General features: G+C 33.1%; 2 protein-coding genes across 6 annotated transcripts in view; both read left to right on the top strand.

Annotated features, from left to right (window-relative positions):
- LOC143052584 (heat shock 70 kDa protein 12A-like) overlaps positions 1–25476 on the top strand; it is a 142247-nt gene that overhangs the window by 4803 nt on the left and 111968 nt on the right. Inside the window, exons 4-6 of one of the 3 annotated variants that reach the window (XM_076225648.1) lie at positions 2312–2533; positions 4143–4296; positions 4992–6081. The exons of the other annotated variants lie outside the window; for them this stretch is intronic. Coding sequence (XP_076081763.1) covers positions 2312–2533; positions 4143–4296; positions 4992–6046 — 1431 coding nt within the window. The 3' untranslated portion in view covers positions 6047–6081. Of the gene's footprint in view, positions 1–2311; positions 2534–4142; positions 4297–4991; positions 6082–25476 lie in introns of those variants that run through there. 3 annotated transcript variants of the gene reach the window in all.
- LOC143052583 (heat shock 70 kDa protein 12A-like) lies at positions 13199–19144 on the top strand. Of its 3 annotated transcripts, none has more exons than XM_076225643.1 (5): positions 13199–13260; positions 15182–15506; positions 16065–16286; positions 16694–16847; positions 17555–19144. In XM_076225643.1, the coding sequence occupies exons 2-5, from the start codon at positions 15195–15197 to the stop codon at positions 18604–18606; spliced, it is 1740 nt and encodes a 579-aa protein (XP_076081758.1). In that variant the 5' UTR covers positions 13199–13260; positions 15182–15194; the 3' UTR covers positions 18607–19144. The 3 variants fall into 3 exon arrangements, with proteins under 3 accessions (XP_076081758.1, XP_076081760.1, XP_076081759.1); XM_076225645.1 differs by lacking the exon at positions 13199–13260 and adding an exon at positions 13352–13438; XM_076225644.1 differs by lacking the exon at positions 13199–13260 and adding an exon at positions 14512–14621.

Raw genomic sequence — 25476 nt, 5'->3', positions numbered from 1 at the left:
CGGCGTGTATGGGTAAGATTAGTAGACTGGTCGGCCAAGATTCAGATTAAATTGTCACGTGTTCCTAACGACTGTTACCTACAAGTATAGTTAAATATCATCTAAAATATCCGTCCCAGTGTGTCTGTCTTGTTTTATAGTATCCCCTTTTTGCATTTAACTTGGAACTAATTTTTTTTATACATATTCATATTCATTTACATGTGGACGTCTTAATATGCATGTAATTTTTGCTACCGAACGTTAAATCAATCTATTTTCATCCTCAAAATCTGTATACAGCCATAATTACATTTGATGTTTGTTTCATTATGATACTTTATTCTGATTGGCTAACTGCACATCACGTGTTATTCCTGAAGCAATTGTATTACTCAATAAAACTTTTCATTCATGATAACACGTGGTCCCACAATAAAGTGCACAGGTGTATTAAATAAAACAATTATAAAATTCGTGTTTTCATGATCATAGCTTAAAAATGTAATTATAAGTATTGAATGCTTCTTTTTGTAACTTCATAGGGGTGTAAAAGCGTTGACCGTGCGCACATTTTTAGAATGAAGCGCTTCGGCGCTTCATACAAAATGTACTTCGGTCAACGCTTTTACACCCCAATGAAGTTACAAAAAGAAGCATTCAATTCTTAAATACAAGGCGGGAGTTACAAGGTGATCATGGCAAAGCAGTTTAATCATAATTGCAACAAGGACACAACATATGAAAGATAAGGACGTTTTGCATGTTTTTTTAGTACAAACTTACTTCCTGTTATACATTTAATCGTTAATAAGGACATAAATCACATGTGCATAATAATTATAAGGTTACAAAACAAGTTTCAGAGTCATACAAACACATATCTAAACCATTAAGATGATCTGAAATCACCTGTTCGAATTTTCGCATATTGAGGATGACGGAATTTATCCCCCTCTTTGTCCGTTTTCGACTTTTCCTTCGGTCGTAATGGAATTTTAATGCATCGTAGCATTGAACTTGATTTACGCGTTAAGCTCCCGAATACGTCAAGTTACCATTTAGATGTTTACTCCGTTATTAAATTAAAATCAATAAATCAATATAATCCTGTTTTATTCATTTTAGCTCTAAGAAGCAGTGAAAAATACTCCGACTTTTCTTCCTCGTGAGAACTTATTCACTCAGGAATTGTTCTTGATATTCATATGATGATGACATAATCTTTCAAACAGTTTAATTGAGGTCTGGATTTGGCATGTCCTTGTATTTTACAGTTAGGGGGGGGGGGGGGGGTGGGTTGCTTGTGAGAGAGCTGTCTATCTCATGATTAATGTTTTATTTCTTTTACTGTGTCTGTGTCATTTGGTCTCTTTGGCCATCATATCACATCTTCTTTTTATATGTCAGTAAGTTTTAACTACTAGTACTTAGTCCTTTATTAATTTATGTATCATTGTCATTTTGCTAATTTTCTTTTGACATCGGACTCTGACTCCTTTAAAATGAGTTTTAATACTGTCCGTATTACTCTGTGTTTCTTTATTCTACATAGGCTAGAGGTATAGGGGGACGATGAGATCTCACAAAACAAGTTAACCCGGCCGTATTTATGCGCCTGTCCCAAGTCAGGAGCCTTTGTTAGTCTTGTATGTTTTTTTTTTTATTATTTCAGTTCATATTCATGTTTTGCAGTTTGATATGACGTCCATTTGCAATGAACTAGTACACATTTTTATTTAGGAGCCAGCTGAGGCCGACCTACGGGTGCTTGATTTTCTCGCTGCGATGAAGACATTTTGCTGGCCTTCGGCTTTATCTACTCTTTGGTCGGATTGTTGTCTCTATGAAATATTCCCCTTATTTTCATTCTCATTTTTATTATAATTATCTTTTATGATGTGTACTGCTTCAATTCAAAATTAAAAGCTTTTTAATAGACCACTATACATTAATTTACGTCAATAACGGAACCATAAAAAGCAGTATAAAATTACCGGTCCGTGTCCTCTTTTATGAGATCTACATGTATACTCATTTGAATATTTAGCGGGAATTTTTTTTCTTCAATTTTCCTACAATCAACATTGACACATGTTAACACATTTGTCTTTCAAAAACTACCAAAAAAGCAAGGATTTTCAAAAATAGCTTTTGGAACCGTTTGTTATAAAACTATGAATAGAAAAGAAGATGGTAGCGTGCAAAATTTTAATTGCAACACGTGGGTTAAAAATAATGGATTCCGAATATCTGTTAAAAAGCGAAAAACAAGTATAATAGATAACATCATTAATTAAACCAAATGATATGCTTTTTGTTCCCTTTTTAGAATATCACAAGTGGTATGATGTTAGATGATATAACTGGCACAAAACGACTGCCAGCTTTTGATGTGTTTAAATTATCAATCCAATATTTAGTGAACCATTTGTTAGATATTTTGAAAACACGTGGTAATGTAGTCCGCCACAACGAGGTTCAATGGGTTCTCACAGTTCCTGCAATATGGACAGATCGAGCAAAGAAGTTTATGAGGTCTTGTGCTGAAGCGGTAAGCGAATGAAATTAAAAAGTTGTTCAGATTCTGATGTTTAAAGCTCATAATTTGGTTTTCAATTATCGACCAAGATACAGAAACTAAATAACAAAGTAGATATTTGGAAAGTACACTATCAAAACAATAATTTTAGTTTTAATTTATTTATGAATTTCAAATATTCTGTAGTAATTCTTATCTTCTGTGAATTTAAGAACTGACTGCACATTTCCTAAGTTTAAAGCAATAATACGGCAATATGATGCCACATTAAATATGTTAGCAAATAGTTTCACTTTCAATTATATCGCTGTTACACATTTATTTCCTTGTTAATTGCTACAATATAGTTATTATGGAGATTGTTTTCAAACCTTAACCCTACAGTTTAAAGGAGACCTACAGACAGTTTGGTAGTTGCATATTGCTAAATTTCCTATGCCATTTATCTTTTATAAGTGTAAACGTACAGTGTCCCACATTTTAACACCCCACCCGCGAACAAAGTTTGTATATATATAGGATTCCGTCTATCTGTTTGTCGGTGTGTGTCTGTCTGTCTGTCTGTCTGTACCTTAGATCTCAAGTTGACCAAACTTGGTGTTCTGATGCATCATTGCTCTCTTTTTTCAAATCTACAAGGGCGCAATGGGCCATTCCAGGAAATTTCTGACAGGTGGGGATGGATGGGGAGATATTTTTTGGTACGTATCAGTAAAAAACATCACGAAAAACTACCTATCAGATATAAAAAAAATTAAGACCTATCAGATGAAGAGTTCCTGTTCATGTTGGGTGGATGGGATTTCATGCAAAAAAATGACCTATTAGATTTTTTTACTGCAAGGACGGTACCCATCAGAATTTTAAAAACAATACCAGATAATGCATGATGCGAAACTGTCTACATTTCAAAGCACCCATCAGATCTGACATAGGCAATTTTTGTTACCCTTAAGATGTAATCATTTTTAATTATTTACTGCGTATAAGTGTTCCTGTCAGATGAAAAAAAAACAAAATTTCACCCCTAATATGTATAAATTTTACACCCCTCAGAAAGGACCATCCATCCCCCTTTAGCAGATATTAACTGGAATGGCCCAATACATGTTGCTATCTCTCTTAACACGGATCAGCAATTTTTGTCCCCATCCGACGGACTATCGTCGTTTATCAAGACCATACTCGCAAATGGTGTCACAGGGAGCCGTAAAGTCAGTCCCTAAAATGGTCTCCCTGGAACGAGGATCGAAACAAGAATTTTTGTGTTTGAAGTCTGATGCGCTAACCAATACACCACGACTCATATATGTTCGAAGCATGAATTTTGAACGCTAACCGTAGCTTGTTACCCTACCAAAACTGTGTATGCCAAAATGATCACACTTACCTTGATTTAAGTCTTTGACCTTTAGAAGTAAAACATTGTCTGATTTATTTACGGTGCATAAATCTTGTATTGAAGCACTAAGAATGACAAAATTGTGTATGTTCAATGCATTTGTTCCACTGTACGGACAGTGCTAGTAATATTTTAAAATGCTATTTGATTTTGTATTATTTTTTTATATTTAGAATATATAGATATACCAGTATATATTTTCAATTCCATTTATTCAAGGCTGGTATACCCACAAAGAATTTGATCCTTGCGCTTGAACCAGAGACCGCTTCAATCTTCTGTCAATACTTATCCACTGAGAAACTGAAGGGTTCTGGATCTGGATTCACCATGCCATCGGAGGGCACTGAGTACATGGTTGTTGATCTAGGAGGTTAAGTATTAAATACATATAATAAACCATATTGAATATGATAAACGTATGGAATAAATTATCCATCTCTAGAATCGTCTTTCATATCTGTTTGGCCTTTTGGTTTTGTTCGAGCGTCAATGACTGTATACTTCTTATGCTAGCGTAAACCCAGTATCATGGATATAGCTATGCCGATCTTTGTTGCTAGATTTGTTAGAATCATTTATCCCCTCAGTGTTGATAGGCTAGTGAAAGAGTAACAGTAGCTTATTAATTTTAAAATTCAGTAGGCAATTTCATAAACCGATAAAAATCATGTCTTCTCTATTATTGTCTTCTTAAAATGATGTAAGATTTTTAATTGCCTGTATAGATGATAAATTCAAAATTAACTTTTTTTTCTACTGTGGGTTCACAAACTTTCGTTGGTATCAATTTTCATGAATCAAGAAAACCTCACAAAATCGAGAATATTTAATTTCGTGGTTTTGCCAAATAGATATAAGAAGATGAGTTATGAGTGTCAATGAGACAACTCTCCGTTCGTCCAACTCATAATTTGTAAAAGTAAACCATTATGTTTGCATAAAAGTCTATAAGAAATTTGGCATTCGTTGAAATTTTAATTATTGGTTCCCCTATACCCACGAAATGCACGAAAATAGGTGTCCAACGAAAAATAATGAATCCATATATTTTTTTGTTTTCTTTAGGTGGTACTGCAGATATAACGGTTCATCGCAAAGCTGCAAATGGTAAATTAAAAGAAAAACACAGAGCTATGGGTAACAATTGTGGTGGTACATCGATTGATAAAAGATTCTTAGAACTGTTTGAAGAAATAGTCGGAGAAACAACAATGAATTCATTAAAGACAGAAAGCCCTCTTGCATATTTGGATCTTGTACGAGAGTTCGAATCCCAGAAAAGAACGGTTGAAACAAGCACAAGAATTAAAGTAACTATGTCAATCCCTGTCGTTGCACTCGATGAAAAGTGTCAAAAAGTTCACAAAAAAGACTTTAAGTCTCTGCTAGAATGCTCGCCATATTCAAAAGACATAAAATTGGCACATGATAAAATCCGTATTAACGTTGAGTTTTTTAAAAAGTTGTTTACTCCATCAATTGACGGTGTTATATCTCTCATGAGGGAGATTTTACGAAATAGGTCATTAAAGGAGGTCAAACATGTGTTAATGGTTGGGGGATTCTCAGAATGCCAACTGATGCAAAGTGCCGTTCGAAAAGCATTTCCGGATCAGAGAATAATAATTCCGGATGAAGCTGGTCTGTCAGTGCTGAAAGGGGCCGTTTTGTTCGGTCATAAGCCAGATTATATACAATCACGTGTCATGCGATGTAGTTATGGCGTCAAAACAAATGTAGCTTGGAATGAAAAGAAATATGACAGAAAACATTACGTTCTTATGGAAGGGGAAGAAAGATGTGACAACATTTTTTCTCTAATTGTCGGGAAAGATGAAAGCGTCGAAGCTGGAATGGTAGTTAAAAAATCTTTCTTTACACCTTACAAACACCAAGAGAAGATGGACATTATGGTGTACGTATCTGAAGAGACAACACCAGGTTATGTCGACGATGATAGATGCTTCCTGTTAAGTACACCGACAATTACTTTTTCTGACACTTGTGAGGAGAGGCGATGGGTAGATGTAGAATTTGTCCTCGGAAACACGGAAATAGACCTGAAGGCGCACGATAAAAATACGGGGGAGGCGATATCGGCAAAGTTTAATCTAATTTGATCATAACACGGGGATAGCATCATTTTGTATTTGAATTTTTAATAAAGAGTACCTTATCTTCTGTTCACTCTAGAACACGTGTTTTCTTTCATGGTTTATATGTAGAATTGATAGTGGAAACGGATATGTGTCAAAGAGGCAACTAACCGACAAAGAGCTGAAAACAGCCCGAGGTCACCAGCATGCCATCAACGTATAGTGAATGCACATATAATTTTTAAATCATGTTTTGTGATATCTCAACCATCCATCTATACATAACTTTTATCAATGGGAAATACACAAATACACACCATAAAACACAGTAACTGAATATTTGGTCGACCTGGATGAAAGACAGGTAATTGAGCTTCACAAATTTGTATACTTTTTAAGTATTTTGTAAGTTCTAAATTGTGACCTGCACATATAATATAAACTCACAAATTATACATTTTACGTGCAGAATGTTAAACGTTTGGGTACTTTACCGAATTGGAGCTTTAGATTGTAATATAAATCAGACACGTTTTTATAGATCAACAGTCAAAGGACGCTATATAATGCAGAACAAGAAACATCGATGATCCTATTCTATGTCTTGATCAATCATCGGAATATATATGTTACAAATAAAAACAAACAAACATTGTGTGTGAGCAAAATTCAGTCTAGTTTCGGGAATTATCATTAATTGTGCATATTCGTTTTGACTTATTAAACAAACAAATATATTTTAATCTGATATTTGTGTACTTTCACTGACAAAAATTGACTGCATTTTGTCTGTCAAAATTCAGATTTAAGAAAACATTACATTTCAAATAGTTCCAAATGAATATGCATAATTTACACAAATTATCGCTATCACAGTACGACCTAACTCAAGCACACAACGTATTGTAAGTTGTAGAAGGTACCGTTGTGACAGAATGTAAAACAATTCAAATGAAAAATAAAAAACCGGATATGTGTTGTATCTGTATTCGCCAAACTCGTGCTATCTTAAGGGCATATGATACAGTTACAGGGGAGGTAACGACTTATCGGGAAAAGATTCAGTTCTCGACTTTTATCTTTCAAACTTATTTAACTTGACAACGAGTTCATTGACACCTCTTTTTTTAAATTGTCATTTCGTTTGATTACGAAAATGTTAATAGTGCATTTGAAATATTTTTTTAATTTGATAAATATACAGCAAAAATGATGTTTTTTTCTACATTTATGAACATTTGATAAATATAAGTTATTTGGAAAAAAAATTGCAGAAATTTAGTGTTGTCCATTTTTATCCGATGTATGTATATGTACATTCAATAGTTATATGAAACACAATTTACAAATAGTTTATTAATAAACAGCTTGTGTTTATCTTTTTAAACAAAAAAGTTATGTATTTCTGTTGAAATGAAAAATACGTCCACCAATTCAAATTTTGAGCAAATATACAAAATTTCGACCTCATTTTACTAAAAAAAAAAAAAAAAAAAAAAGTATATGAAGGTATATTTTTATTACATATTTGATTTAATCAGGCAAAAAATAGCCTATATGCAAATTGTCAGCAAAATTTCAATATGGGATCAAAAATGCAATAATTGAATGCGACTTAGACAGGCAACGACATGTGTACTCCTTTCCTTCAAGACAATCCTACGTCGTTTAAAATTATTATGTTAGTGAACTGTACATAGATACATACAAGATTGTATCATACACCATATGCAATGATTTTTCTATTAAGTAAAGGCAACAGTATTATACCGGTATTCAATAGTCATAAATAAATAAAAGTGTTGTTTTGTTACAGTTATGATTCTCGGTATCTCATGTTTAATTAGTTTTGTTTCATGTACTGTAACATATGTTATGTATATGTATAACATACTGTTCAAATTGCATGTCAGATATTAAAAGTATTGTTTACAAGCTTCGATTTTTTATCACAGCAAAATAAATATTGTTGTCCATTTTTATCCGATGTATGTATATGTACATTCAATCTACGTAAAATTGATAACAAAGTGTCCATTGAACAGTAAATTTAAATTAGCTCTCTCAAACTTCTGAAAGTGCTAATGGTTTACATGACACTATTTAAAATGTGAATTTTTATATCCTGTTTATCTTTTTAATTTTAATTTTTATATCCTGTTTATCTTTTTAAACTAAAAAGTTATGTATTTCTGTTGAAATGAAAAATACGTCCACAAATTCAAATTGACACTATTTGAAATGTGAATTTTTATATCCTGTTTATCTTTTTAATTTTAATTTTTATATCCTGTTTATCTTTTTAAACAAAAAAGTTATGTATTTCTGTTGAAATGAAAAATACGTCCACAAATTCAAATTTTGAGCAAATATACAAAATTTCGACCTCATTTTACTAAAAAAAAAACATCATCCGCCCAGTAGCAAAACTACAATTGCATGAACTTACGAAGATCAAACAGGAAACTGGCTCGGACGTCGCCCAGTATAAAAAGGTCCGAAACAGACGTCACCATGGACACGGTGTCGTCTGATACGGCAGGTGTCCCCTCATCACCAGACATGACAAATATCTCAAACACGACTCATTCAGATCATCGTCCTAGTGACAATAGCAATATTACACATATACAGCCATGTTCAGTTCTCCTTAAAGACATTTTGGTGTTTGATGACACAGTACCACACTGTCGCATTTCAAAATGTGAGACCAAAGGCTGCAAAACTTGTGCTATTTTAATTACAGATGCTGAATTCACTAGCAATTTGACCAAGAAGTCATATTTTACCAGAAGTTACGATGATCTGAATTGTAAATCGATTAATGTCGTCTACGGATTAGAGTGCAACCTTTGCGGATTGGTATACGTCGGTGAAACGAAAGGAAGGCTTAACAAACGTATGTGCGGTCATAGATCAGACATTAACCTTAATGCAAACGACATTCTATACCAGCATTTCAATCAGCCCGATCATTCCATCTTTTCTATGACAGTTCGCATTATCGAGAAGATATACCATACCTCTAACAATCCTAATCTTTCAACGACTCTCCGTAGACAAAAAGAAGACTACTGGATTAGACAATTGGGAACTGCAACACCTTATGGCTGCAATGACAAAATTGATGGTATAGGTATTCTATCTAGTCCTTCGTGTAACTCGGTGAATGTGATGAATATTTTCAACTCGACTCCTCGACGTAGACGCAGTCATGGTCATCGTCATTATACATCACCTTCTCTGCATGATGTCTCTATTAATGACTTGCTGCCATTCATACAAAAGCCGTTAGGTATTCATCACATTTGCACGAAACTTTATTCATTACCCCTTTCAAAACTTCATTCTCTGTTCAATTTATGTTTGGAATCCACTGTTACAAACCCTCATTCAAACCAATACAAACTTGAAGCTATAATTTCGGATATTGCAAGTCACAGACTTTTCAAGCCAGTTCGCATTGGAAAAGATGAAAAAGAGAAAAGATCTTTTCTTAATCTTTCCTTCGCCAACAAAGGTCTCGATGGCGTCAACCTAGGCAATATCCTTCATCATAAATTAGTGCAATCGAAAATACCTCCTTATTTCAAAGACCAGTCTGTACCAATAATTTCTTATACCTATACCAAACCTATTGCAACTAAAATTTTCAATTACAAACGCGTTTTGCAGGATCTCGATATTGACGACTTCAAGTCTAAACCTCCTGATTACACTTGTGCTAGTTCCAAATTCACATATAATCCTGCTGGCCACGTTATTACCGGTGACCTTAACATTGTTAATAACACTTCTCTACGAAATGTATTATCGAAAGGTCCCAAATATCGTGAGCCTAAATCCATCAATTGGAAATACAACTTTAAAATTTTGATGGATTCAGTTGAGGATTATGCCAGGCAATAGGCTAAGCGCGAGAAGGAAGACGTAGACACTCTTTCCGAATGGATTAAGGCAGTGAGGTCTTTGATACAAATCAGAATTAAGAAACTGAATGGGTCCATCAATGCCCATGCTACGTCAATCTTTAAAGACCCATATGTTGCAAAACACCTATCCGACCTCCATGACAAATATGTTGTTGTCCCCGCAGATAAAGTCCCAAATAACATCGTTTTTGTGTGTAAAAGTCACTACATCAACTGCTTGATAAACGAATTAGGTATTGACAATTCACTTGGAAACTCAACATATACCCTCACGACACTTACCAAAGAGGAAATCCTGGATAATCATAGGTCTGTTCTATGTTCCTTTGGAATTTCAACCAAAGATGAAGAACTGGATCTTCCATCACTGTATTGGATACCTAAACTACATAAGTGTCCTTACAAACAACGGTATATTGCTGGGTCTTCCAAGTGCTCCACGAAACCTCTTTCTAAATTTTTAACATCTATTTTATCAGCAATCAAAGACGGGCTTCAAAGTTATTGTGAAACTGCCTATTCTAGAGGTGGTGTGAATCAGATGTGGATACTTAAAAATTCAAAAGATCTTTTAGAGTACATACAATCTAACTCTCTTTCATCTTGTAACAGTATTAAAACATTTGACTTTTCTACTCTGTACACAAGTATTTCACATTCCAAACTAAAAGACAAATTGAAAGAGTTGGTATTACTTTGCTTCATAAAAAAAGAATGGCCAACGGAGATACAAGTATCTTGACTTAGTGAGGGATAAATCCTACTTTGTAAAGAATCACTCTGATTCAAACAAAAAATTCTCTGAAACTGATATTATCAAGATGCTTGATTTCTTGATTGACAACATATTTGTTACGTTCGGAGGACGTGTTTTTCAACAGACTGTCGGCATTCCAATGGGAACAAACTGTGCCCCTCTACTCGCCGACTTGTTTCTTTATTATTATGAGGCTGACTTCATGCAGGAACTTTTTAGGAAGAAAGATAAGAAGTTAGCAATATCCTTTAACTCTACTTTCCGCTATATAGATGATGTTCTTTCACTAAACAATTCAAAATTTGATGACTATGTGGAACGCATCTATCCAATCGAACTAGAGATAAAGGATACTACAGATACAGTTAAGTCGGCTTCATATCTTGACTTACATCTAGAAATTGACAATGAGGGTCGGTTGAAAACAAAACTTTACGACAAAATTGTGAACTTTCCATTTCTAAGTAGCAACATTCCAGCAGCACCTGCATACGGGGTATATATCTCCCAATTGATACGATATTCCCGTGCTTGCATTTCCTATCATGATTTTCTTGATAGAGGTTTGCTGCTCACAAGGAAGCTATTAAACCAAGAGTTCCAAGTGGTGAAGTTGAAATCATCCCTTCGTAAATTTTACGGACGCCATCACGAGTTGGTTGACCATTATGGAATAACCGTTTCACAAATGATATCGGATATGTTCCTTACGTCGTAACTACAATCCCCTTCCTTTTCATGAATATGACCTACCGAATTAGACTATTTACCGGATTTGTAATCACATAAGCAACACGACGGGTGCCACATGTGGAGCAGGATCTGCTTACCCTTCCGGAGCACCTGAGATCACCCCATGTTTTTGGTGGGGTTCGTATTGTTTATTCTTTAGTTTTCTATGTTGTGTCGTGTGTACTATTGTTTTTCTGTTTGTCTTTTTCATTTTTAGCCATGGCGTTGTCAGTTTGTTTTAGATTTATGAGTTTGACTGTCCCTTTGGTATCTTTCGTCCCTCTTCCTTATAGCTGATATTTTCCAAAGAACAATTCTGTTTAATAATATACCGCAAATATGTATAAAACTTGATATCAATAAACACTGGCTACAAAACACCATGAATTCCCAATACAAACAGCTATATCTGCACTGGATGTTGTGCCTTTTTTGATTGACATGTTATTTAAGTAATTCGATTAGAATAAGTCGGTGTTGACATAAATATCAATAATGTGGTCATTTTTTTTTTATAAATTTCCTGTTAACAAAAGTTTAAATTTTTCGAAAAACTAAGAGTTTTCTTATTTCAGGCATAGCTTTCCTTATCCGTATTTGGCACAACTTTTTGGAATTTTGGATCCTCAATGCTCTTCAACTTTGTAATTGTTTGGCTTTATAAATATTTTGATATGAGCGTCACTGATGAGTCTTATGTAGACGAAACGCGCGTCTGGCGTACTAAATTATAATCCTGGTACCTTTGATAACTATTTACACCACTGGGTCGATGCCAATGCTGGTGGACGTTTCGTCCCCGAGGGTATTACCAGCCCAGTAGTCAACACTTCGGTGTTGACATGAATATCAATAATGTGGTCATTTTTTTTTATAAATTTCCTGTTAACAAAAGTTTAAATTTTTCGAAAAACTAAGGATTTTCTTAATTCAGGCATAGCTTTCCTTACCCGTATTTGGTACAACTTTTTGGAATTTTGGATCCTCAATGCTCTTCAACTTTGTAATTGTTTGGCTTTATAAATATTTTGATATGAGCGTCACTGATGAGTCTTATGTAGACGAAACGCGCGTCTGGCGTACTAAATTATTAATAAACTATCATCATGCATTGCAATTGAATGATCAGTAAAAACAGGTGAAACATTTGAAACATTTTGAGGATTATGTTATAAACAAACAAGTATGTTAACAGTATCCTAAATTGTACATTACCGTGAAAGTGATCCATATAAAACTAATCAATCTATCTGATGCAAAGGTAACCTAGATTAAATAGAAAAATCAACCTGAGAACAGCTAATGTGTTTGATTTTGATAATGACAATTGCAAATGAAAAATAACTCTTTAGAAGACACATTTCGTTCATGAAGAATAAAGGACATATACGACAGAAGCAAATAACTTGATAAAAAACAAAGATATTGCTACCTGCTTAGAACATAAAATCAAATTTATTATATTTGTATCTTTCCTTTACAAGATAAGAAACATATTTATTGATAGATTTATTGCTGAATTGCTTAGTCCAGTGGCGAATGTTTCATGTATTTTCAAGCCGAGAACATACAAGAAATGTTGCAAGGTTCTTAACGTACAGAGAGCGCAGATCTCTCTCGACTCGAGTCATTGAATTCCTGTTAGTAAATACAATAACAACAAAATTATCTATCTATATATATATATTATCTACCATTAAGGTATTTAAAAGTTGATATGATATATTGTTAAATATCAGTCACAAAGGTATTTAATATAAATAGACAAACTGCGAAGTATATAACAGGAAGTTTCATTGATTTGATATGTTAGTCGAGTGAGTAAAATAATTTCTGTTTTGAAGCATAAATTTCATTTTCTCCAGTATTCTATTCATTTCTTAATATGAATATGATTTAGTATTTCATATTAGTTTTCTTTGGATTATTTGTACTTTCGGTTCCATTTATAGTGATTGTAAGGTGAATTAAAGTCATCAGCGGGCTTGATAAGCTGTGAGTTGAAGTGATATAGTATTTGCTTTCACCTTACTTTTGTATAACAAATTTAAGGCAGCTGAAAGGAGAATAGAGTTAGTGTTACCTTTCGCAATGCATATTGATACGCATATTTGTCCAGCAGGAGGGTTGAGATGTTGAGAATGTATTTGACGATATCACATTGAATCATCTTCTGTATGAACCCTTCTTGTATACTTTATTTTTATTGGGCCCGATAACAACTGATAGAGAACATAGAGCTTCTGGCTTCATATCTAAATGTAACTAAGTGTTAATTTCTTAGGTGCATTGTAGCAGAATATCCATGCAACATGTATCATCAAACGAAAACCCACTCTTTAACATCAATATTACAGCTTAATAAAAAAAGTTCGAGTAACAACGTTTATACATTTGGTAGTACAGTATAATCGTCCCGTCAAAAGAATGCATGAAAAATTGCTACTCAAAAATCAATGTATACATCAATATCACATATGACGCTCATCGAAACAATTTAATAGAGTTTTAATTTTTTGTATTTTGTAATATAATGCCTTTCTGTAAGATCTCATGATATTCTAAAACTTAACTTTGCCACTCCTCCTGTATGTATAAACATAAAGATTCAACTGAAGGTGATAACCGGTGTATACAAATATTGTTACCCCTGGACTTCTCACTTCCCACAATTTAACCCTTGTTAAAGTGGGTGTGATTTTTTGCTGTACAAGATGTTTGAAGACATAGTCACTTCCGATCTGAAAAGAAATATTCAACTCAACGCCTCACGAATAGTACGCACACTCTCTGCACACGTTTTTGTTGCACAATAACTCTCTGTAGGTTTTAAGGAAAAATGTCTGATAAACATTGATAAAGGTGCCTTGAAAAACTTGTGTTGCTCCAATGAATAGAACATGTCCGTGGTCAACAGTAGACTAAAATATGATGGCGTCCTTAAAACTCATATTCAGAATTTACCATTATACGTGTTATAATTTTTCTCAATATTTAAATAGTTTTTCATTAAAAATCTACCACAGGTTTGTAATCATTTTGTTTTACCTTTTTTAACCAGATTCTAAAATACAAACAGAAAAAAATCAAGATAATGGCATCCATGTCCTTGACGTATCAGGCCGAGCAAGCGTTGCAATCTCAAGAATTTGAATCTCGAGATTCATAACAATAAAATGTTTGCACATCATCTAATGCTAGTTCTCATGTCTGTTGTTTAGTTTGGTTGCCTGTTGAATTTAATGTTTGAATTATTTCCTAAATAAGTAAATTTATCTGGTATTTATTAGGATACGGGATTTTTTCACTGTAATGAAGAACCATTTATGGCCTTCGTCTGTTTTCTGCTCTTTTTTCGGGTTGTTGTCTCTAGCTTTGTCACATTCCCCATTCCCATTCAAATTTTATAAGGGTCTATTTAAATGAGTGCATGCTATTTCTGATGTTCATTGTTTAAAGTATTCTTCGTATAGTGCTACACCCTCCAATGTTATACTAACATCTTAATCTTGTTCACCATTTTTCTAAATTATTGCCTTTTGCATATCAGACATTGAAACTATGAATCGAGTGAAATATATATGATCCGCATATTCTTCTGTTAGCCAATAGCTGAGTATAGTTACTCTTCAATCATTATTTGCTTGTAAAATTGATTTTTAATAGAAGTGATATTGTCGCTCAAAAGCATATTTTGCTCACTTCATATTTTTAATTATCATGGATATTGCTTTTTAGAACGAAATAATTAATGATGACGGATTCAAGGAATTATTTGATGGTTGCTGCTATTGACTTTGGTACAACATATTCAGGCTATTCATTTTCACTGAGGGATGAGTTTTTAAAAAACCCTTTACAAATACACACAGCAACTTGGAAGACTACATGTCGACTAAGTACGGGAGAAAAAACACCTACATGCCTATTATTGAACAAGAAACGAGAATTTGTAGCTTTTGGGTATGATGCAGAAGATCGGTGGACTGATTTGATACTTGACAAGGAACAGGACGATTATTATTACTTCCAGCGTTTTAAAATGAACCTACATAACAATAAGGTAAAGCCTTTCCAATATAAAGTTGTAGTTAACATTTTTACCGATGTGAGTCAATGAGACTGTCATTAAAGTGAGAGGGTAAGCGCTATAGAACCAGGTTTAATCCACCATTTTCTACATTTGAAAATGCCTGTACCAATTCAGAAATATGACAGTTCTTGTCCATTCGTTTTTGATGCGTTTTGTTATTTGATTTTTCCATGTGATTATGGACTTTCCGAATTGATTTTCCTCTAAGTTCAGTTTTTTTGTGATTTTACTTTTTACCAAAGCAATACTTCAGAAGTTGAAGGGTACATGTTAATCATTACAGTACAGTTTTACCTTAGTTATAAACCTCATTGAACTTGATTAAAACATCGATATGACATTTAATTTTAGACTTTTACTAATGCCTGTGAACAAAATTGCTTTTTTCCGCACTTAACACATTTAAGACCGTTCCATCCGAAGACTCATTATTTTTATATAGTCCTGTTTGATTAATTTCCCGATAGACATTTCAATGTTTCTGAATCTTTTTTTAAACACATACGAATACAAACTTTTTTCTTATAGAACATCACAAGTAGCATGATGCTAGAAGATATTACTGGCACAAAACACCTGCCAGCTTTTGATGTGTTTAAATTATCAATCCGCTTCTTAGTTGAACACTTATTAAAAATGTTGGATACACGAGGGAAAATTGTCCATAACGACGAGGTTCAGTGGGTGCTAACAGTTCCTGCAATATGGACCGATAAAGCTAAGAAATTTATGAGGTCTTGTGCTGAAGCGGTATGTAACTTTATACATTTTCATAATTTAAATATTTTATTTGCTAATAAAAACAGTGGTACAGTGTTGTCACATACATTTGTACCCGTTGCATTTAAAAAGTATCTGGCACATAAAAAATACTCATCATGGCTGTTTACATAATTGAAATTATTGTCAAATGTTAAATGGTACGTTTCCTTCCAAACAATCCAAGTTGTCATTCATAAAACAGAAATTGTAAAGTCATTCATCGCCTCCAAGAAAGTGTTTATTTGAAAGCCACAAATAAATATTTGAAATCTATATTGATTTCACATTGTAACTTGCTTATGTATTTTATATTAATGCATACATTTTAATTCCACGAAATGGTTGTTATTTACCATATTCTGTTCTATGCTGAATGGTTTCTCTCTTTATTGAAGGCTGGTATTCCAGCAAATAATTTAATCGTTGCACTTGAACCTGAGGCAGCGTCCATATTCTGTCAATTCTTACAAACGGAAAAAAAGGATTGTTCTGAACCAGGCTTTACCGTGACAGCGGAAGGGACAGAGTATATGGTTGTTGATCTTGGAGGTAAGGTGTTGCGTACATGTATCAAAGAATATTAAATAAAACATACCGTTTGAAATGATTACAAAACATGCCAGTTCTAAGCATTTTATGTTAGCTTTTGTTTACGCGAAACACAAACTTGTGAATAACTGATATTAACATGTTCCTATACGACCATAAAACTCTAGATGAAGGGTACATTTGTGCTCATTGTGGACATCATTGACACTTATGCCGGGTTTTCCAACTACGGTGGTTTACTTATTCTTTATTATATCAGACATGATATTATGAGTATCTCGAATTTTATCTTTTAAGAAGTTGGCCAATTTATGATATCTAAAAGTAAATATGTTCATATGACTGCGTAATTAAAAGTGAAAAGGACTTGAACAATGGCAGAAAAAAAATAACTAAAATACATAAAATTGTATAGTTATTATTGGTCGGAAAGAACAAATGGACAATTGTATAAAAATTCTAAATGTTTAAAAGACCCATGTCAAAATGTTGTTTTGATCACGCAGTGTTGTTTCATTTAAGAGCCTGATATATCTTTCGTTGTCAGTTGAAATAACAATCAAAGTTCATACTACATCACGTTTCGATCAGTATTATTTCGTATTGTTAGTTTTCTTTTCCTATTACTTTGTTTGCTCTTGTGGTTCATGTGTACCTTAATAGTATTTCACTCCTTACCTGCATTTGTATGTTTTGCATTTCTCTAGGTGGTACTGCAGATATAACAGTTCACCAAAAAGCTGCAAATTGTCACCTTAAAGAGAAACATAGAGCTATGGGAAATGATTGTGGAGGGACATCGATTGATAAAAGGTTCCTAAAGCTTTTAGAAAAAATTGTTGGTGACACCGTAATGAAATCACTGAAAGAAGAAAGCCCTCTTGCCTATTTGGACCTGGTAAGAGAATTCGAAACAGTAAAAAGAACAGTTGACAATGAAAAACCTAAAGTAACTATGAGTATCCCAGTTGTTGCGCTTGAGAAATTGTGTCAGAAAGTTCACAAAACAGATCTCGAATCTCTCATCAACACTTCCTCATATTCAAAGGAAATACAATTAACATATGACAAAATTCGCATGAACCTAGATTTCTTCAATAAACTGTTTATGCCTTCAATTAACGATGTTATATCCCTCATAAAAGAGATTTTTCGAAATAAGACATTAAAGGACGTGACACATATGTTATTGGTTGGTGGATTCTCAGACTGCAAGCTTATGCAAAAAGCTGTTCGTCAGGAATTTCCAGAGAAAAGAATAATAATTCCAGGAGAGGCCAGTCTTTCAGTGATGAAAGGGGCCGTTTTGTTTGGCCATAGGCCACATTATATCACATCTCGTATCATGCGACGTAGTTATGGTGTCAAAACTAATCTTCCATGGAATGAAAAGAAATATGATAGAAAGCATTATGTAGTAATGGAAAAAGAAGAAAGATGTGACAACATTTTTTCTCTCATTGTCGGGAAAGATGATAGCGTCGAAGCTGGAATGATAGTTAAAAAATCCTTCTTTACACCTTACAAACACCAGGATAAGATGGACATTATGGTGTATGTATCTGAAGAGACGATACCAGAATATGTCGATGATGATAGGTGCACTTGGCTATGTACACCAACCATTGAGTTTGAGGATACTTGTGAGGAACGACGTTGGGTAGACGTAGAATTTATCCTCGGAAATACGGAAAATGGTCTTAAGGCTGTCGATAGGAATTCTGGAAAGGCTATTTCGGCAGATTTCAACCTAATTTAATCATATAGCTTATTGCCTTAGCTTTTGAAATTTGTGCCCTCATATGCCTCTTAACCTTCATGATTGGCATTTTGAACTGTTTCTATTCGAACGGTACCGATAAGTACTTAGCAACATATAAATCTTATCATATATCATGAGTTTATTATAGGGTAGAGAAGTCAATGTATCAGAACGAAATTCATGGAAAATCTTGAAATCTAGTTATCATCTAGGGTGTAGACTTTTTTTTTATGAAATTAGGAATACCTATCTCAGAGTTTTCTCTGGCACTCAAATGAAAACTAAACAGTGTAACATATCAGCTTATAAATTGCAACAGTCTTTCACATTCAGATATCTTTCATTATTTTACAACTATATAATCACTGCGTTAATTGTACTTTTATTCAATACAAATCACAACACAATAGACGACTTTTCAGACCCCACTTCTGTTTATTTATGTTCGTTTCCTTTCAAAACTAATGATAAACATGTGTATTTGAACAAGGAAGACTTCATATGATCTTAATTACTTATACTTTTGATATTTTACCGAGTCAGTAAAGGATGTATACATGTTATACATGTTTAATTTTTTTCTTAATTAAAATGTTTATTTGTTTTTCGTCTCAGTTTTCTGAAATTGAAATTATGAATTTATGTGGTTATTAATAAATAATTCGCATTACTGGTTTTTGTTTTTCATAAAGGATACCTCAATATATTTTATAATACTAACTTTACAATAGTAACATTATTTCTTTAAAGATCATTACGGGTACATAGTGTACATAAACTTTTTTTAAAAGTCAACAAACGACTGTAACATTAAAAAGTAATATAACGAGAAAAATAAAACTCCGATGAAAATTCAAACCAGAAAGTTCGTCATCAAATATCAAAATAAAAAGCTCGAACACATCACATGAAGGATGACAACTGTTTTATTCCTTACTTGGTACATACATTTTCTTATGTAGAACATGGTGGATAAAACCTATTTTCATAGCTAGCCAAAATTCTCACTTTATTCATTAAGATACATTTAAGGGGGTAGACCTTGGTCCAGGGAGATAACTCTTTAATTCAGTGATGCGTTTGTAATAGTCAAGTTTTATTAATGTATTTTAAGCATTTACCTGAAACAGATTGAAAATAATCTATGTATCCTAGAAGCTTAGAACTTATTTATGAAAATGGCTGACACAAACGTACTGATGATTGTAAGAGTTATTTCCCTTAACCTAGGTCTACCACCTTAAGAGGCAATATACAACTTATAACAATACTCATTTTCCCTCCATTTCCTTCTCATTGTTGGGTAATCACCAAGTATCGTTTGCACTAAAATTGATATTCAGGTAATTCTCCTGAGGCAGTCAAATGAAACGAAATAACTGCAATTCAGCGGTGAAGCATCAATGATATAAACGGTACAAAATTTTATGTTACAGATGCACATTTCGACAAAGCAGTATCTGTGATTTGGTTCTCAATTTTGACTTGATCATGGTCTTGCAATTTCTCTGATATTTTAAAAGTTATATCTAAAAGAACTAGCGCAAAATGTTTTTTTTATTGTGATGAAGATATGATACATTTGGTCTGAAATAATCCAATCTTTTTGAAGTAATTGCCCCTGAAATGATTTTTGTGCGGAGAGGGGGGGGGGGAGGTGTAATTCATTATTTTTTTCAGATTGATACATATAAATCATCAGATCTTTAGCAAAATGTGAAGTAACGTACGAAATTGAGTGAACCGAAAGTAGTCATATATGCTCTTATAATATGTCAAATCTAAAAAAGGAAGATGAGGTATGATTACCAATGAGACAACTGTCTACAAGAGACAAAAATGACACAGACATTAACAATTATAGGTCACCATACGGCCTTCAACAATGAGCAAAGCCCATACCACATAGTCAGCTATAAAAGGTCCCGATATGACAATGTAAAAAAATCAAACGAGAAAACAGCCTTATTTTTAAAAAAAATTCACGAAAAACAAATATGTAACACATAAACAAACGACAACCACTCAATTGCAGGCTCCTAACTTGGGACAGGCACATTCTTAAATAATGTTGCGGGGTTAAACATGTTAGCGGGGCAATTGAACGTAGTTGGGTAAGACTTTTTTTATGAGCATACCTTTACATAAACCTATCATTTGAGACCAGAAGTGACAAACTATAACTGTTAATTTTATTTTCCTATTTACAGACATAAGTATAAACAAACCTTATCTTTTTGGAATCAGTGTGAATTAAGCTAATATGTAATACCGGACAGTACAATTTCTAAACCGGAATAAGGTGATTTTCTCTCTTTTAAGGGTAAACTATTTAAAATTAACAAGTACAAGCTATCGTTTGAGACCGGAAAAGTAATTTCTTAACCAGACGAGTACAACAGATCTTATTTTAGACAAAAGACAAAATATCATGAAGATAACGGTAAGTCTTGTTGAATTTATCAATTAAATGCAATTTCGAAGGGTCTTTACTGAGTTTAGTCGTTACAGTACAAAACAAGTCTGCTATTAAAGGGAAACAATTAGTGCCCATAAGAATACCTACAACCTGCCGATAAACTTTGTTGCCGAAACGTACATAAATATTATCAAGGAGAAAATCAACAGCTTCATTCATCTCATCACATCTCCAGTTAGTATATCTAGCATGTTTACCTTTCTCATTAGAGAAGAAGGCTTTAAATGATTTGCAGCAAATATATTTGCATTCAGATTTACCATTCGATCATTGAATTAAATAGGAAAACTTTTGTCTGATAAGATAGTGTGAAAGTGTAGTGCAAAGAGTAGAAAAATCAAAACTGTCAACAGATTCTAAAAAAAAGTCTAAAGAATGTTTTACATTCAAAAAATAGTTTATTCCACTATGTCCATATATTTTATTACAATAGTTTATGATAAGCTCTTTTATAGTAGTTGATAAAATTGCTAAAACCACTGGAAGATTAGTTGTAGAACACTATAAGAGGCCGAAGTGAAACGATATTTAAATATTTGTTGGTGTAGTTTAGGTAGCCAATACATAGTAGGGACCTTCAAATGTTAAGAAAAAGCCTGAAGCTTTGATGTGGTTATGATATGTGTGTTTACTATATGACTCTCTGTGCATCGAAATGAATGTAGATGAATTTAACATTTCGTTCTTACGAACGTAAGTGTTTTTAAGGCATACCACCACCACATAGTTGGTTGCTTTGTCGACCAGTACAAACACAAACCGCTTTGAAAGGTACTTGATGTGTATTTCTTATTATGGAAATAGGTGTATTATGTGCTCTATTATATACTCCTAAATTATTATTCAATTATCTACCACATTTTTACATTTATTTAAATAAGACTCAAGAGAATTTTTTATCAGATTTTTCCCGTTTACACCACTTTTTACATAACGAAGAAAGAGCATCTTTGGTGACGTGATGACACTCTTTCCAATCTATTTTAGATGAAGGATCTTTTTTCAAAAAGTTTTTAACCTTTCTGTCCTGAACGATATCGAGGTTCATGGTCATAGGAATCATTTCTAAACTTCAACGATTTACAGTTCCAAGTTTAGGGATTATTATTATCTACATTCACGTCTGATGTTACCGACGTAAAATCTAAAAATTACACTTCTGCTGTTGTTTTTTTGTGTATGAAATTAAAGGTGGTTATATGCTATCAAAATAGGGAGGTACGAAAGTTTTGAAGGTAGAGTCACTTAATATACTAGATAAATTAATAAACTCAATACCACTGCTATCATATCTCATTAAAAAAAGACATTTATGATCTTTATGTTTGTCGATACGCGGAAACAGCATATGGTGGCAAAAATCTGTAATTATACGAGAATATTCATACAGAGGGCTGAATAATGAGATCGTGTCCAACTCTTTGAAAATATCGTATAATTTGCTAATGGGTATCTGACCCAGTTACCATAAAAATTGATGCCTACCATTGTTTTTAAATATAGATAGGAGATTACCAAGTGTATAATTTATACGATGTTTAACTCATTGATTTAACTTGATTTTGATTGATACATTTCCCATGAGACCTATTATTTCGTTGTCTTTTATCACTAATTCTCATGATATCAATAGAAGAAGTATTCTACCTTATCCAAGTATATTGTCATTTAGAACCATTTAGAAAAGCTGTTTGATGTCGTTTAATCCAAGACAGTTCGATAATTTTACGGGAATGTTCAAATTGTTTATGCGATTGCCCTGGTTGTTTGTGGATCGTTTCAAGCGGTTGAAATCTGATAAATTTAATTAATATAATATTGTGGTTGTGTATACCTCAATGTTGATAAATTATACTTTTGAATTATCGGAAACCTGTGTTCGTTTTAAAGAAAAACACTCCGTCCTGTTTGTCCTACCTATGGCATACCACTTTGTTCATGTAACCAGATACATGATGCTTTAAGGTTTTCAGGTTATGTCACAGGAAAAAGAAAGACACAAAGGTCTCCCGTTCAATGTTGGAGGTCTAGACTACTCCGAAAGGGAGTAGTATACTTAACCTAAAATGAATTCACAGTCCGATTACAAGCAAGCTAATCGAAAGTTCTACCGTTTCCTACCCACTCAATGCATTTTGCTGTAAGACAGCTTTGGTTACTTCGGATAAATTAAAGCATCCATTTTTGCATCATCTTGCTCTGATACTACTCCTACAATTACTTTTTTTTCAATATATCTTGTTTAACTTAATAAAGAAGTACTGGTCATAATGAGAAATTTAATGGATTTCTAACTGACCTATGTAAAGAGGTTTCCTCGTCATATGAATTTGCAATTGTGACCATGGATAAGTAATTAACGTATGTAAAGACATTTCAAACCTTGCTTTAAAAACAGGACACAAATAAGAAATATTACTGCTGTATTTATTTTCTTCGTAACTGAAACCATTTGTGGTAGTAATAATGTAATGCGTATGTTCTTCTGGTATTTGTCGAAAGTTTTTTGTAATATTGTTCCAGTGTTGAAGTTTCCTGAATTTTGTATTATTCAATTTAAAGATGACATAGAAGGATAGATGTACAACTAGTATAGATGCAATTAATAACACTGAAATAGAAAGCACACAATTGATAACACTGAAAAAGTAAGCACATAATTTATAAAACTAAAAGAGAAAGCCCACAATAAACAACACTGAAAAAAGCACACAATTTATAAAACTATAAAAGAAAACACACAATTGATAACACTGAAAAAGAAAGCACACAATTGATTACACTGACAAAGATAAGAACATCAATGATAACACTGTAAAAAGCACACCTTTTATAGCACTGAAAAATAAAGCAAACAATTAATAACACTGAAAAAGAAAGCACAAACTTGATATCACTAAAAATTGATAACACTGAAAAAGAAAGCATACAAACAATTACTAGTGTAAAACTATTCAAATGAGAAAACCAAAGGTATAATCTACAAAAAAAGACATAAAAACATTTATAAACTACATTAACTAACGACACATATCCAACATCAGATCCTGCCTTAGGATAGGTGCAAACAATTGCATATCTAAACACGTATCTGCATTTTTTGTCCACTGACACATCTTGAACATGTTTGGTCGTGAGAGAAGATTAAGGATCTAGGTTTGAAAGCGTTTATAGCAGAGTGCATTGAGTGTGTAGGTAAAGGTAATTTTTTGGGTTAGCTTGCTTTTTAGCTGAACCGTGAAGTCATTATTAAGTTACTAACAGTATATAGTAAGGGAAATACAACATCACTTTAAGATTCTCTACAATGGACAATTACAGTCATATTTTTTTAAGATATGAAAACAACAAACACATCGCACTATGCTCAGATAATTAACAATAGAAACATTTGTAACAGGCAATTGTTTTAACTAAAGTGCCACTAACATTTATCTTAATTATTTAACGTTATATGTTAAAAGTCTTTTAAGCTTAAACGAAAATACAATATGTCCACTCAGATGTTCATAAACTGACAATTATAGTCATACTCATATTGAAAATAAACAAACACAATCACTACGCTCATACAGTATTAGAATAGAAACAGGTCTTAGAGTTGAATCCTATGATAATAAAATGATAAATTCTAAAATTTGTACTAGAGGATGTCAGTTGGACAAACACACACATATTATTGTATAATTATATATATGCACATCCCAGCACTTCTGTTTCACTGACATTCTCTGTACTAAAAATAAAATCAAACAATGTCATTGTTTAAATAATAAACTGGTATTAAATTTGTTCATATTTTTCTATTTTTGGTCCATTTATATATTATATATATATATATATATATATATATATATATATATATATATATATATATATATATATATATATACTGACTCAGACGTACTTATGAATATAATTATTTTCTGTGACTGTATCTTACATTAATTTGTAGGATCCTTTACTATAGATAATTTAGCTGATCTGTAACAATAACATCTTCATGCCTTATTTATCATGTACTGTAGTACGCCGCTAGATTAAAACTGACGTGGAAAGGTAACATATGGCCACCGAGAGCTCTTTTTTGAGAGCCCAGGTGGTCGTGTGGTCTAGCGGGACGGCTGCAGTGCAGGCGATTTGGTGTCACGATATCACAGTAGCATGTGTTCGAATCCCGGCGAGGGAAGAACCAAAAATTTGCGAAAGCAAATTTACAGATCTAACATTGTTGGGTTGATGTTTAGACGAGTTGTATTCATAAACAATCTCAACCCGGGATTAAATGATAAATGATATTCTAATTTTAACGTAACATTTTAAAGTCTTAAAATGACATTAGTAGTCTCCCTTGTATTTGTTAACGTCATACTATTGTTAACGTCAAT

This window comes from Mytilus galloprovincialis, chromosome 11 (genome assembly GCF_965363235.1).
Source record: "Mytilus galloprovincialis chromosome 11, xbMytGall1.hap1.1, whole genome shotgun sequence".
NCBI lineage: Eukaryota > Metazoa > Mollusca > Bivalvia > Mytilida > Mytilidae > Mytilus > Mytilus galloprovincialis.
The sequence above is the reverse complement of the archived record's forward strand: the minus strand, read 5'-3'. Positions and strand labels throughout refer to the sequence as shown.

What these genes read in the sequence shown, in the direction of transcription:
- LOC143052583 (XM_076225643.1), top strand. Translation starts at nt 15,195, where the DNA reads ATGATGACGGATTCAAGGAATTATTTGATGGTTGCTGCTATTGACTTT. An exon ending in TGAACCTACATAACAATAAG is followed by an intron (nt 15,507 to 16,064) that starts GTAAAGCCTTTC and finishes TTTTTCTTATAG; the next exon opens with AACATCACAAGTAGCATGAT. An exon ending in TATGGTTGTTGATCTTGGAG is followed by an intron (nt 16,848 to 17,554) that starts GTAAGGTGTTGC and finishes GCATTTCTCTAG; the next exon opens with GTGGTACTGCAGATATAACA.